The sequence below is a fragment of the Hesperophylax consimilis genome, chromosome 9 (assembly GCF_061612785.1).
Source record: "Hesperophylax consimilis isolate HC1 chromosome 9, BYU_Hcon_1.0, whole genome shotgun sequence".
Taxonomy (NCBI): Eukaryota; Metazoa; Arthropoda; class Insecta; order Trichoptera; family Limnephilidae; genus Hesperophylax; species Hesperophylax consimilis.
This window is the reverse complement of record NC_142844.1, coordinates 25,609,530-25,623,142: the sequence shown is the minus strand read 5'-3', so window position 1 is coordinate 25,623,142 and position 13,613 is coordinate 25,609,530. Positions and strand designations below refer to the sequence as shown.

Below are 13,613 nucleotides of genomic sequence, written 5' to 3'. Positions count from 1 at the left end.
TATACCGCTCACCGAACCATAGCGAATCAGACACTTCCGAGCTCTTCAAACATTTGAGCGATACTATTGATGATCTCTTGCCCCGCTACCCTTCGGCCGAGTTTGTTGTTCTGGGGGACTTCAATGTTCATAACGAACCATGGTTGAAGTTCTCAGGCCCAACGGACTCGGCTGGCCGACAGGCGGAATCCTTTGCCATTTGCTACGGATTAGAGCAATTAGTTCAGGAGCCTACAAGGGTTCCTGATGTCCAGACTCACCGCTCCAATCTGTTAGATCTATTCTTAACTACTGTGCCACACGGTTATAAGATTGACGTCACAGCGCCTCTGGAATCATCTGACCACTGCCTAGTGACGACATCAATCCCTGTTAGCCTCAGACTAACCAATGAGAGACTGAGGAGAAAAGTGTGGCACTATAGGTCAGCAGATTGGTTCGGTATGCGGGCCCATTTCAACGCTTTTCCGTGGTCAGCTGTTTGTTTTCGGACTTCGGACCCTTCAAGATGTGCCCAGGAGATTGGTGAAGTCATCAAATCGGCGATGGATGGCTTCATACAATCGACTACTAAAGAAACTGGTGTGGGCTCAAAGCCGTGGTTCAGTCGACAATGCTCCGAAGCAGTTCGACGAAAAAACGCGGCTTACCGAGCCTACAACACATCTCGAACGCCCGAAAGCAGATCAGCATACAACAAATCGGCAAAGGAATGCAAGAGAATCATTAATAGGTCAAAATTCGAACACGACCTGCAGATCAGCAAAAAGCTGGCTGCCTGCCCGCATGGCAGCAGAGCATTCTGGTCGCTTGCGGGCTCAATAGGTGGAAATTTTTGCAAACCCAGTTTGCCACCTCTTACCAGACCTGACGGCTCACTAGCAAACACCGCCACCGAAAAGGCTAACTTATTAGGGAAAATGTTTGCGGAAAACTCGACCCTCGACGACGGGGGTGCTGTTCCGCCGTCGGTTCCTCACTGCGGCTTCTATATGAAAAAGCTGAGGATCCGGCATCGGGATGTACTCCACGTCATACGGGGGCTCGATGTTAACAAAGCTAGTGGACCTGATGGAATACCTGCCCTGGTATTGCAGAGGTGTGCTGCGGAAATAGTTCCAGTTTTGACAAAGCTCTTCAAAATGTCCCTGAAGTGTGGCACTGTGCCCTCTGGTTGGAAAAAAGCGGTAATTCACCCTATTCCCAAGAAAGGTGACCGCTCCAACCCGGCCAACTACCGCCCCATAGCGATCACATCAGTTCTGTCCAAAGTGATGGAACGTGTGATCAACGACAAACTGCTCACATACCTCGAGAAGAACAAAATTATCAACGACCGTCAATACGGATTCCGGCGGAACCGCTCGTGCGGTGATCTTCTCACGTATGTGACGCATGTTTGGGGGCGGTGCCTGGAACGTCACGGTGAGACCCAAACGGTCGCACTAGACATATCCAAGGCCTTTGACCGGGTCTGGCACCGAGGACTTGTCAACAAATTGCATTCTTACGGACTTCCCGCATCCCTGTGTACGTGGATTGGTGACTTTTTAAGGGATAGGTCGATTCAGGCGGTTGCTGACGGTTTCACCTCTTCCTCGCAATCCATAAATGCTGGCGTCCCACAGGGATCGGTTCTGTCTCCGACTTTGTTTTTGTTGCACATCAATGACCTTTTGACATGTGCACCGATTCATTGTTACGCGGATGACAGTACAGTTCATGATAGCTTTTTGTTTGATAAGCCCCCAAAGGGCACACAAACTCCAACGGCTCGGAGGGCTTTGAAGCAGAGAATGGACGGTTATCTCGAGAGTATTTCCTCCTGGGGTAAAAATAATCTCGTCGAATTTAATGTTTCAAAGACCCAATCCTGTCTGATTACGTCTAAAAGGGATCCAAATGATAATCTAGTCTCCTTCAACGGAAGCAATCTTCCGAACAGGCCTTCCATTGATATGCTTGGTGTAACTATAAGTGACCAGCTCAGGTACGGGGGCTCCATCGAAGCCAGAGTAAAGTTGGCCTCTCAGAAGCTGGGCGTACTGTACAGGGCCCGCAGATACTTTAATAGTACACAACTGCTCACCCTGTACAAATCGCAAGTGCGCCCTACTGTCGAATTTGGCAGCCATCTCTGGTCTGGAGCCCCAAAATACCTGAAAAAAACCCTTGACTCTGTGCAGAAACGGGCGGTCCGTTTGATAGATTCCCCAATCTTAACAAACGGACTGCAATCTTTAGAGCACAGGCGTCAGGTAGGTATGCTGTCCTTGTTCTATCGGTATTACAATGGAAGATGCTCTGAGGAACTAGCGTCATTGATCCCTTCGGCACCTGTGCGTAGTCGGGATACACGCCAAACGCGCGCCCAACATTTGTACACAGTTGACACTTGTCACATGAGAACGGGTCGCTTCTACGATTCGTTCTTAAGTTCAACAGCTCGGCTGTGGAACGAACTGCCGGCCTCTGTGTTTCCTCCCTCCTACAACATGGGACTCTTCAAGACCCATGTTCACTCCTTCCTCTCCACAAAAAGACCCTCCACACAGCATCCCCAAAGATGACATAGGCCCTGAGGGAAATTATTTTCTTCAGAGCCTCCTGTGTGGAGTAAATATAAAAAAATAAAAAAAAAGTCGGATACCATATGAAAACGAAAGATAATCAGATGGGCTTCAAAAGAGAGTGCTCTACTGATTCGGCTATATTCTACGTAAAAAGAACGTTAGAATGCTACAAGATGAAGAAAACAACAAATTACGCATGCTTTCTGGACCTTAGTAAGGCATTCGACAGAGTTTCCCACCCCTTATTATGGAAAAAAAAAACAACTAAGTAAAGGAAAGGGGGATACCATGGAAAGTGGTAAAAATTCTTGAATCATGGCACCGTCAGCAGGAAAACCTTGTAAAGTGGAAAGATGGATTCTAAGAACCCTATTTCTTGAAAATCATGGTCAGACAGGGAGGATGTATGTGTAATAAGGGGATTACGAATTCTCCTGAAAATCTGTGAAGAATTTGCACACGAAACCAACATGATTTATAATGCGAAAAAACCGCACTGTTGGTCATAAAACACGGGGAAGGCCCAAAAAACATTCCCCCCGCCTTTTTGAATGTTGAGCTTTTGAAAACAGTAGAAACCACAAAATATCTTGGACATGTCATCAACAATAAGCTAACGGATGATGAAGATATTGACAGGCAGAGGCGTGCATTGAGTATAAAATGTAACATGCTAAGTAGAAGATTTCGGCTCTGTAGTCACGAGTGAAAAGGACGGCACTGGTAATCCAATAAACCAATCCAGGCACTGCAGTGCCTCCTCAATGTTTACAGAAGGGCGAGTTCCAGGATTTACAGCTCTATTAAGAACTAGAATTGCAGGACTGAAGGGAAGGATAAACCATTCCAGAAATATTCTTATCATAGAATCCCGTCTTACTTCAGGATGGAGCGTTGAAGACCATTGGAGAAAGATACATGTCCCACAATCTTAAATCCGATGGATACCCGTGCTTCTCTGCTTTAATCTTATTATTAATTTTTATTTTTAATCTATTTTCTTATTATGTAAATATTATCTGTACTTTTACCCTCTATGGGGTGTGTGGGATTGCACTCACCTCCCCACATCCTGGAATAAAGAATTTATTTATTCATACTCTTTTTTCTTGTGGTCATTAGGCTGCACCGGAAGTACTCGTAGGCCGCAACAAAAAGCCTCGCGGCCGCAGGTTCCCCACCCCCGGTATAGAGTCTAGTTTTTTTACCTTAAGAGTTTTGTCTAGGGGTCTTACTAATAAATTTGTTTTAAATTTTACACAATGGATAAACAACGATTATTGTAGCGGAAATGGTTGTTTATCAGTTTTGTAAAATTTAAAATACATTTACTGTCTCGATGCCCTGATTCACACATGAGTATCGAGAAGTTTGGTAAGCATTTATTTTTCTTTGTGTCTGTTTATTATATATTATACGAAATTATATATGTACTTTTCATTACACACCTATTTTAGAATTTTTTTTTTAGAAACCCTATTGCAATATGTATATTATTCTTGATGAATTGCATTATATTTACAATGAGTTCTAAAATAATAAAACCGCCTATAGACAAAATTGCACCATCAAATAATTTGTGGATCCAGAGCAAATTTGCCCTGAGTCAAGTCTGAATATGATTGTCAAAATAAAACACATTGAATTTTAGGTAAATTTTGCTGTATTTTTTTACTAATTTTTTAGAAATTTTACAGTGGAAGTTGCTAGGTACTTAAATCAAATAGGCAGATTTGCGATTTTGGTAATTGGTTATTCGACTTAATTAGTTCACTTGAAGCAAGGCACTGGAATTTGTTAATACAATATTTGACAATGATGCAGGTATACAAGAAGATGTTCCTTGGGAGGCTGTTGGATTGGCGCAAGTATTTTGACAATCATTAGCTCCACATTATGTCACCTTCCACAACCACAAACTGAACTTCAAACCATTCATAACCCTCGAGCAGCTGCGGGAATACGTCTGCCACAATTTGTTTTTTAACATGTCTGCATAAGGAATCTCGCTCCTTTGACACTCTTCAAGCGAAAGGTTTTAAAGTCATCCGACTTAGGGCTATGTTTTGATATTAACAATTTTTTAGTGTACTCTAACGTTCGCCCTTCAGGTATCTTGGGGTAGAAGATGATTGTTGGCTGAATGGTGCCAAACTCCCTTGGGATACCATCAACTGTAACTGTGCCCGATGACTTGACTGATGAGCTGGTCACTCCAGTTGACCTTATTCTGCCCATCCAGGACAGCCTGTGAGGTTTCCCTCGTTAGCAGTGTCAGCTCCACCACATCATCCTTGACAGCGCCTTGAACCAGTAGCGCCTCTTTGATAACCTCATACTTCCCCTTGTAAATAGCCAACTCCGCGAGTACAACAGCCGCCAGATCCAAAATAACATTTGTATTCGTAAAGACCTTATTTTTGTCTTCCCTGTTTAGTTTCGATTTAGAATCACTGACAGCAGACTCAATGTTCGTTATATAAAATTTATCTACCTACTCAAAATTATTATTCAATAGATCTTATATACTGCACTCTCTTTTCAGGATGCAAACTCCGTTCTGATCTCTTATGTTACCTTCAGAGCAAATGCATCCTGGCTCGCAGTCTCCTTCACATACTTCGGACTTATCTGGTGCATCGCAAGTGTTCTGGCAATTATTGTTGCCGCATTTGCTGAAGACTTCTTTATCCTTGCAGACGTCTATAAAATTAATATATATTCTTTAAAAGTTTCATAAATTTACTAAACGAATCGCATATATAGATTGACTTTACAAAAAGATGATGGGGCATTTAATTCAAAGATTAAAATAATGTCAGGAAAACATTCACACAGCAAAACAATGATATTTGAAGAGATATTAATGATGATGAGATGGTAAACTTACCACAATTCTCAGGGACAACACATTCTCCCTTCGTATTTTTCATGTATCCACCAGCACAAATGCATCCTGGTTGGCACGAGCATGTTCCTTGGGAGGCCTTTGGATTTTCGCAAGTATCTTGGCAGGCGTTGTTTCCACATTGGCTGTACTGCTCATTTACCTTGCAGGTTTCTAAATAGAACAGTATTTAGTGACATTACAAACAAGTTGCGAAAAGGTAACAGGGTTTATAAGACACTTCGTCGAATACATTTTACTTACCGCAGTCTTCTGGTAAAAATAACGAGGAAAGCATGAAAAAAATGCTCCCTCAACAAGCGACATTTCGCATAAGGAGTGACGCAGAAAGTCCCATCTTCACGACACTCACCCATGTGCCGCATGTGATCACACATTTTTCCAAATTTGTGTTCAGATGTAATTTCTAATTTTGTTGTGTAAAGTTTAATAAACCTTACAAAAATAGACCGAAGAAAGACCAAAAGAAGACAGCCATAAGATAATAAAATTAACTGTACAAATAAAACGTTAAATCGTTGGAAAGCGAGAACAAGGTTTGAGTGTGGCTGATCTAGCGAGCACATTCAGTTGGTCTACATAAACAAATTTTGTAATCCTCAAGCACAAGGATGAAATTAAGAAGATAGATACAACACCACTCCGTTACTCCAGCCTATGGACCAGTAGGTTATTTCTAACATTAAGAAGCTAATAAACTCTTTGAGCGTTGTTTTGAGGTGACTCAAGGGACAAGTCTTACTCTCAGAGAGTTTTGGAAAGATCACTTTCACATAGTTAATTACCTCAAGATGACTGACAAGGCGTAAGAAGGAGTACCAAGAGGACCATCACTTCTGCTTAGAATAAGCTTTGGCCAAAGGTCGCTGTCGAATGTGATTTTTAGGGGTTTGAAACAGTACCCGTGGAGTCTACAGGCCAATACCATGGGACTGGAGGTGGATAACAACGATATTGATGAGCTTGTAAAAGAGCACAGTTAAAAGCTTACCACCTAAAAGTTTATAGAGTTGCATTGTGTTTCACAGCTAGGAGGAGAGATTGTTAGTGGATAGGGAGGAAGTAGCAGAACAACAACCTTATGGCGCAATAAGAGAAATTTTGAAAGCATGGGATACTGTTGCATCATACATTGAGAAGCACCACCCTAATTAGGAGGTGCATTCTACAAATTTATTCAATGATAATGTTTTGTCGCATTTTCACCAAATTTTGAAGCGTCGGCAAAATCAAATGTCTCTAGACAGTTTCCTAGTAAAGAAGAACGAATTATTTGTTATAAATTCACAAATAATAAAGTAGTAATTTCGATTTTTCTTATTGATTTTTGCAAATTAAAATCGCATTCCAGGTTGTTACGCTCCTTAATAATTTATAACTTTGTAATTTTATTTCAAATTTGTTAAAAAAAATTAAAAAAATTGTATATGTTTGGCATGGAACACATTATAGTACTTTAAATTGATTTATATGGGAAAAATTATTTCGCTTTACGAGTGTTTCGCATAACAAGTAAGATTCTGGAACGAATTAAACTCGTAATGATAGGTTCCACAGTAGTTCTTCCTGACAAACACATCCAGGTTTACAAGGACATGTTCCTTGAGAGGCTGTTGGATTGGTGGAGGTATTTTGACAATCGTTAGCACCACATTCTGATACGACATCCTCGGGCAACCTCACCTTCCACAACCTCAAACTTTACTTTAGAATCACCTACAGCAGACTCAATGTTCCCTAAACAAATCTTATCTACCTACTCGAAATTATTATTCAATAGATCTTAGTTACCGCACTCGCTTTTCGGGATACAAACTCCGTTCCTATCTCTTATGTTGCCTTCAGAGCAAATGCATCCTGGCTCGCAGTTTCCTTGACAATCTTCGGACTTATCTAGTGCATCGCAGGTGTTCTGGCAATTATTGTAGCCGCATTTGCTGAAGACTTCCTTATCCTTGCAGACGTCTATAAATTTTATTTTTTTTTAAAGTTTCATACATTTACTAAACGAATCGCTTATATAGATTAACACTACAAAAAGATGATGGGGCATTTAATTCAAAGATTAAAATAATGTCAGGAAAACATTCACACAGCAAAACAATGATATTTGAAGAGATATTCATGATGATGAGATGGTAAACTTACCACAATTCTCAGGGACAACACATTCTCCCTTCGTATTTTTCATGTATCCACCAGCACAAATGCATCCTGGTTGGCACGAGCATGTTCCTTGGGAGGCCTTTGGATTTTCGCAAGTATCTTGGCAGGCGTTGTTTCCACATTGGCTGTACTCCTCATTTACCTTGCAGGTTTCTAAATAGAACAGTATTTAGTGACATTACAAACAAGTTGTGAAAAGGTAACAGGGTTTATAAGACACTTCGTCGAATACATTTTACTTACCGCAGTCTTCTGGTAAAAATAACGAGGAAAGCATGAAAAAAATGCTCCCTCAACAAGCGACATTTCGCATAAGGAGTGACGCAGAAAGTCAAAGCTTCACGACACTCACCCATGTGCCGCATGTGATCACACATTTTTCCAAATTTCTGTTCAGATGTAATTTCTAATTTTGTTGTGTAAAGTTTAATAACCCTTACAAAAATAGACCGAAGAAAGACCAAAAGAAGACAGCCATAAGATAATAAAATTAACTGTACAAATAAAACGTTAAATCGTTGGAAAGCGAGAACAAGGTTTGAGTGTGGCTGATCTAGCGAACACATTCAGTTGGTCTACATAAACAAATTTTGTAATCCTCAAGCACGAGGATGAAATTAAGAAGATAGATACAACACCACTCCGTTACTCCAGCCTATGGACCAGTAGGTTATTTCTAACTTTAAGAAGCTAATAAACTCTTTGAGTGTTGTTTTGAGGTGACTCAAGGGACAAGTCTTACTCTCAGAGAGTTTTGGAAAGATCACTTTCACATAGTTAATTACCTCAAGATGACTGACAAGGCGTAAGAAGGAGTACCAAGAGGACCATCACTTCTGCTTAGAATAAGCTTTGGCCAAAGGTCGCTGTCCAATGTGATTTTTAGGGGTTTGAAACAGTACCCGTGGAGTCTACAGACCAATACCATGGGACTGGAGGTGGGTAACAACGATATTGATGAGCTTGTAAAAGAGCACAGTTAAAAGCTTACCACCTAAAAGTTTATAGAGTTGCATTGTGTTTCACAGCTAGGAGGAGAGATTGTTAGTGGATAGGGAGGAAGTAGCAGAACAACAACCTTATGGCGCAATAAGAGAAATTTTGAAAGCATGGGATACTGTTGCATCATACATTGAGAAGCACCACCCTAATTAGGAGGTTGCTATGCGTTCTACAAATTTATTCAATGATAATGTTTTGTCGCATTTTCACCAAATTTTGAAGCTTCGGCAAAATCAAATGTCTCTAGACAGTTTCCTAGTAAAGAAGAATGAATTATTTGTTATAAATTCACAAATAATAAAGTAGTAATTTCGATTTTTCTTATTTTTTTTGCAAATTAATATCGCATTCCAGGTTGTTACGCTCCTTAATAATTTATAACTTTGTAATTTTATTTCAAATTTGTTAAAAAAAAATTTAAAAATTGTATATGTTTGGCATGGAACACATTATAGTACTTTAAATTGATTTATATGGGAAAAATTATTTCGCTTTACGAGTGTTTCGCATAACAAGTAAGATTCTGGAAAGAATTAAACTCGTAATGATAGGTTCCACAGTAGTTCTTCCTGACAAACACATCCAGGTTTACAAGGACATGTTCCTTGAGAGGCTGTTGGATTGGTGGAGGTATTTTGACAATCGTTAGCACCACATTCTGATACGACATCCTCGGGCAACCTCACCTTCCACAACCTCAAACTTTACTTTAGAATCACCTACAGCAGACTCAATGTTCCCTAAACAAATCTTATCTACCTACTCGAAATTATTATTCAATAGATCTTAGTTACCGCACTCGCTTTTCGGGATACAAACTCCGTTCCTATCTCTTATGTTGCCTTCAGAGCAAATGCATCCTGGCTCGCAGTTTCCTTGACAATCTTCGGACTTATCTAGTGCATCGCAGGTGTTCTGGCAATTATTGTAGCCGCATTTGCTGAAGACTTCCTTATCCTTGCAGACGTCTATAAATTTTTTTTTTTTTTTAAGTTTCATACATTTACTAAACGAATCGCTTATATAGATTAACACTACAAAAAGATGATGGGGCATTTAATTCAAAGATTAAAATAATGTCAGGAAAACATTCACACAGCAAAACAATGATATTTGAAGAGATATTCATGATGATGAGATGGTAAACTTACCACAATTCTCAGGGACAACACATTCTCCCTTCGTATTTTTCATGTATCCACCAGCACAAATGCATCCTGGTTGGCACGAGCATGTTCCTTGGGAGGCCTTTGGATTTTCGCAAGTATCTTGGCAGGCGTTGTTTCCACATTGGCTGTACTCCTCATTTACCTTGCAGGTTTCTAAATAGAACAGTATTTAGTGACATTACAAACAAGTTGTGAAAAGGTAACAGGGTTTATAAGACACTTCGTCGAATACATTTTACTTACCGCAGTCTTCTGGTAAAAATAACGAGGAAAGCATGAAAAAAATGCTCCCTCAACAAGCGACATTTCGCATAAGGAGTGACGCAGAAAGTGACATCTTCACGACACTCACCCATGTGCCGCATGTGATCACACATTTTTCCAAATTTGTGTTCAGATGTAATTTCTAATTTTGTTGTGTAAAGTTTAATAACCCTTACAAAAATAGACCGAAGAAAGACCAAAAGAAGACAGCCATAAGATAATAAAATTAACTGTATAAATAAAACGTTAAATCGTTGGAAAGCGAGAACAAGGTTTGAGTGTGGCTGATCTAGCGAGCACATTCAGTTGGTCTACATAAACGAATTTCGTAATCCTGAAGCACAAGGATGAAATTAAGAAGATAGATACAACACCACTCCGTTACTCCAGCCTATGGACCAGTAGGTTATTTCTAACTTTAAGAAGATAATAAACTTTTTGAGTGTTGTTTTGAGGTGACTCAAGGGACAAGTCTTACTCTCAGAGAGTTTTGGAAAGATCACTTTCACATAGTTAATTACCTCAAGATGACTGACAAGGCGTAAGAAGGAGTACCAAGAGGACCATCACTTCTGCTTAGAATAAGCTTTGGCCAAAGGTCGCTGTCGAATGTGATTTTTAGGGGTTTGAAACAGTACCCGTGGAGTCTACAGACCAATACCATGGGACTGGAGGTGGATAACAACGATATTGATGAGCTTGTAAAAGAGCACAGTTAAGAGCTTACCACCTAAAAGTTTATAGAGTTGCATTGTGTTTCACAGCTAGGAGGAGAGATTGTTAGTGGATAGGGAGGAAGTAGCAGAACAACAACCTTATGGCGCAATAAGAGAAATTTTGAAAGCATGGGATACTGTTGCATCATACATTGAGAAACACCACCCTAATTAGGAGGTTGCTATGCGTTCTACAAATTTATTCAATGATAATGTTTTGTCGCATTTTCACCAAATTTTGAAGCTTCGGCAAAATCAAATGTCTCTAGACAGTTTCCTAGTAAAGAAGAATGAATTATTTGTTATAAATTCACAATTAATAAAGTAGTAATTTCGATTTTTCTTATTGATTTTTGCAAATTAAAATCGCATTCCAGGTTGTTACGCTCCTTAATAATTTATAACTTTGTAATTTTATTTCAAATTTGTTAAAAAATTTTTTAAAAATTGTATATGTTTGGCATGGAACACATTATAGTACTTTAAATTGATTTATATGAGAAAAATTATTTCGCTTTACGAGTGTTTCGCATAACAAGTAAGATTCTGGAACGAATTAAACTCGTAATGATAGGTTCCACAGTAGTTCTTCCTGACAAACACATCCAGGTTTACAAGGACATGTTCCTTGAGAGGCTGTTGGATTGGTGGAGGTATTTTGACAATCGTTAGCACCACATTCTGATACGACATCCTCGGGCAACCTCACCTTCCACAACCTCAAACTTTACTTTAGAATCACCTACAGCAGACTCAATGTTCCCTAAACAAATCTTATCTACCTACTCGAAATTATTATTCAATAGATCTTAGTTACCGCACTCGCTTTTTGGGATGCAAACTCCGTTCTTATCTCTTATGTTGCCTTCAGAGCAAATGCATCCTGGCTCGCAGTCTCCTTGACAATTGGTGGACTTGTCTGGTAAATCGCAAGTGTTCTGGCAATTATTGTTGCCGCATTTGCTGAAGACTTCTTTCTCCTTGCAGACGTCTATAAAATGAATACATATTCTTTAAAAGATTCATACATTTACTTAACGAATGGCTTATATAGATCAACACTACAAAAATATGATGGGGCATTTAATTCAAAGATTAAAATAATGTCAGGAAAACATTCACACAGCAAAACAATGATATTTGAAGAGATATTCATGATGATGAGATGGTAAACTTACCACAATTCTCAGGGACAACACATTCTCCCTTCGTATTTTTCATGTATCCACCAGCACAAATGCATCCTGGTTGGCACGAGCATGTTCCTTGGGAGGCCTTTGGATTTTCGCAAGTATCTTGGCAGGCGTTGTTTCCACATTGGCTGTACTCCTCATTTACCTTGCAGGTTTCTAAATAGAACAGTATTTAGTGACATTACAAACAAGTTGTGAAAGGGTAACAGGGTTTATAAGACACTTCGTCGAATACATTTTACTTACCGCAGTCTTCTGGTAAAAATAACGAGGAAAGCATGAAAAAAATGCTCCCTCAACAAGCGACATTTCACATAAGGAGTGACGCAGAAAGTCCCATCTTCACGACACTCACCCATGTGCCGCATGTGATCACACATTTTTCCAAATTTGTGTTCAGATGTAATTTCTAATTTTGTTGTGTAAAGTTTAATAACCCTTACAAAAATAGACCGAAGAAAGACCAAAAGAAGACAGCCATAAGATAATAAAATTAACTGTATAAATAAAACGTTAAATCGTTGGAAAGCGAGAACAAGGTTTGAGTGTGGCTGATCTAGCGAGCACATTCAGTTGGTCTACATAAACGAATTTCGTAATCCTGAAGCACAAGGATGAAATTAAGAAGATAGATACAACACCACTCCGTTACTCCAGCCTATGGACCAGTAGGTTATTTCTAACTTTAAGAAGCTTATAAACTCTTTGAGCGTTGTTTTGAGGTGACTCAAGGGACAAGTCTTACTTTCAGAGAGTTTTGGAAAGATCACTTTCACATAGTTAATTACCTCAAGATGACTGACAAGGCGTAAGAAGGAGTACCAAGAGGACCATCACTTCTGCTTAGAATAAGCTTTGGCCAAAGGTCGCTGTCGAATGTGATTTTTAGGGGTTTGAAACAGTACCCGTGGAGTCTACAGACCAATACCATGGGACTGGAGGTGGATAACAACGATATTGATGAGCTTGTAAAAGAGCACAGTTAAGAGCTAACCACCTAAAAGTTTATAGAGTTGCATTGTGTTTCACAGCTAGGAGGAGAGATTGTTAGTGGATAGGGAGGAAGTAGCAGAACAACAACCTTATGGCGCAATAAGAGAAATTTTGAAAGCATGGGATACTGTTGCATCATACATTGAGAAGCACCACCCTAATTAGGAGGTGGCTATGCGTTCTACAAATTTATTCAATGATAATGTTTTGTCGCATTTTCACCAAATTTTGAAGCGTCGGCAAAATCAAATGTCTCTAGACAGTTTCCTAGTAAATAAGAATGAATTATTTTTTATAAATTCACAATTAATAAAGTAGTAATTTCGATTTTTCTTATTGATTTTCGCAAATTAAAATCGCATTCCAGGTTGTTATGCTCCTTAATAATTTATAACTTTGTAATTTTATTTCAAATTTGTTAAAAAATTTTTAAAAACTTGTATATGTTTGGCATGGAACAAATTATAGTACTTTAAATTGATTTATATGGGAAAAATTATTTCGCTTTACGAGTGTTTCACATAACAAGTAAGATTCTGGAACGAATTAAACTCGTAATGATAGGTTCCACAGTAGTTCTTCCTGACAAACACATCCAGGTTTACAAGGACATGTTCCTTGAGAGGCTG

The 13,613-nt window shown here is 39.3% G+C and overlaps 1 protein-coding gene across 1 annotated transcript in view; it reads right to left on the bottom strand.

The window, feature by feature from the left end:
* Positions 1–4,218: 4,218 nt before the first annotated feature.
* Positions 4,219–13,613, bottom strand: part of LOC149421117 (zonadhesin-like) — a 56,765-nt gene continuing 47,370 nt past the window's right edge. The window contains exons 11-18 of the mRNA XM_089635820.1: positions 11,977–12,147; positions 11,616–11,789; positions 9,801–9,971; positions 9,444–9,617; positions 7,630–7,800; positions 7,273–7,446; positions 5,464–5,634; positions 4,219–5,276 (exon numbers count right to left, since the gene is read on the bottom strand). Of these exons, the coding sequence (XP_089491946.1) occupies positions 5,095–5,276; positions 5,464–5,634; positions 7,273–7,446; positions 7,630–7,800; positions 9,444–9,617; positions 9,801–9,971; positions 11,616–11,789; positions 11,977–12,147 (1,388 nt within the window). The 3' untranslated portion in view covers positions 4,219–5,094. The remainder of the gene's footprint in view (positions 5,277–5,463; positions 5,635–7,272; positions 7,447–7,629; positions 7,801–9,443; positions 9,618–9,800; positions 9,972–11,615; positions 11,790–11,976; positions 12,148–13,613) is intronic.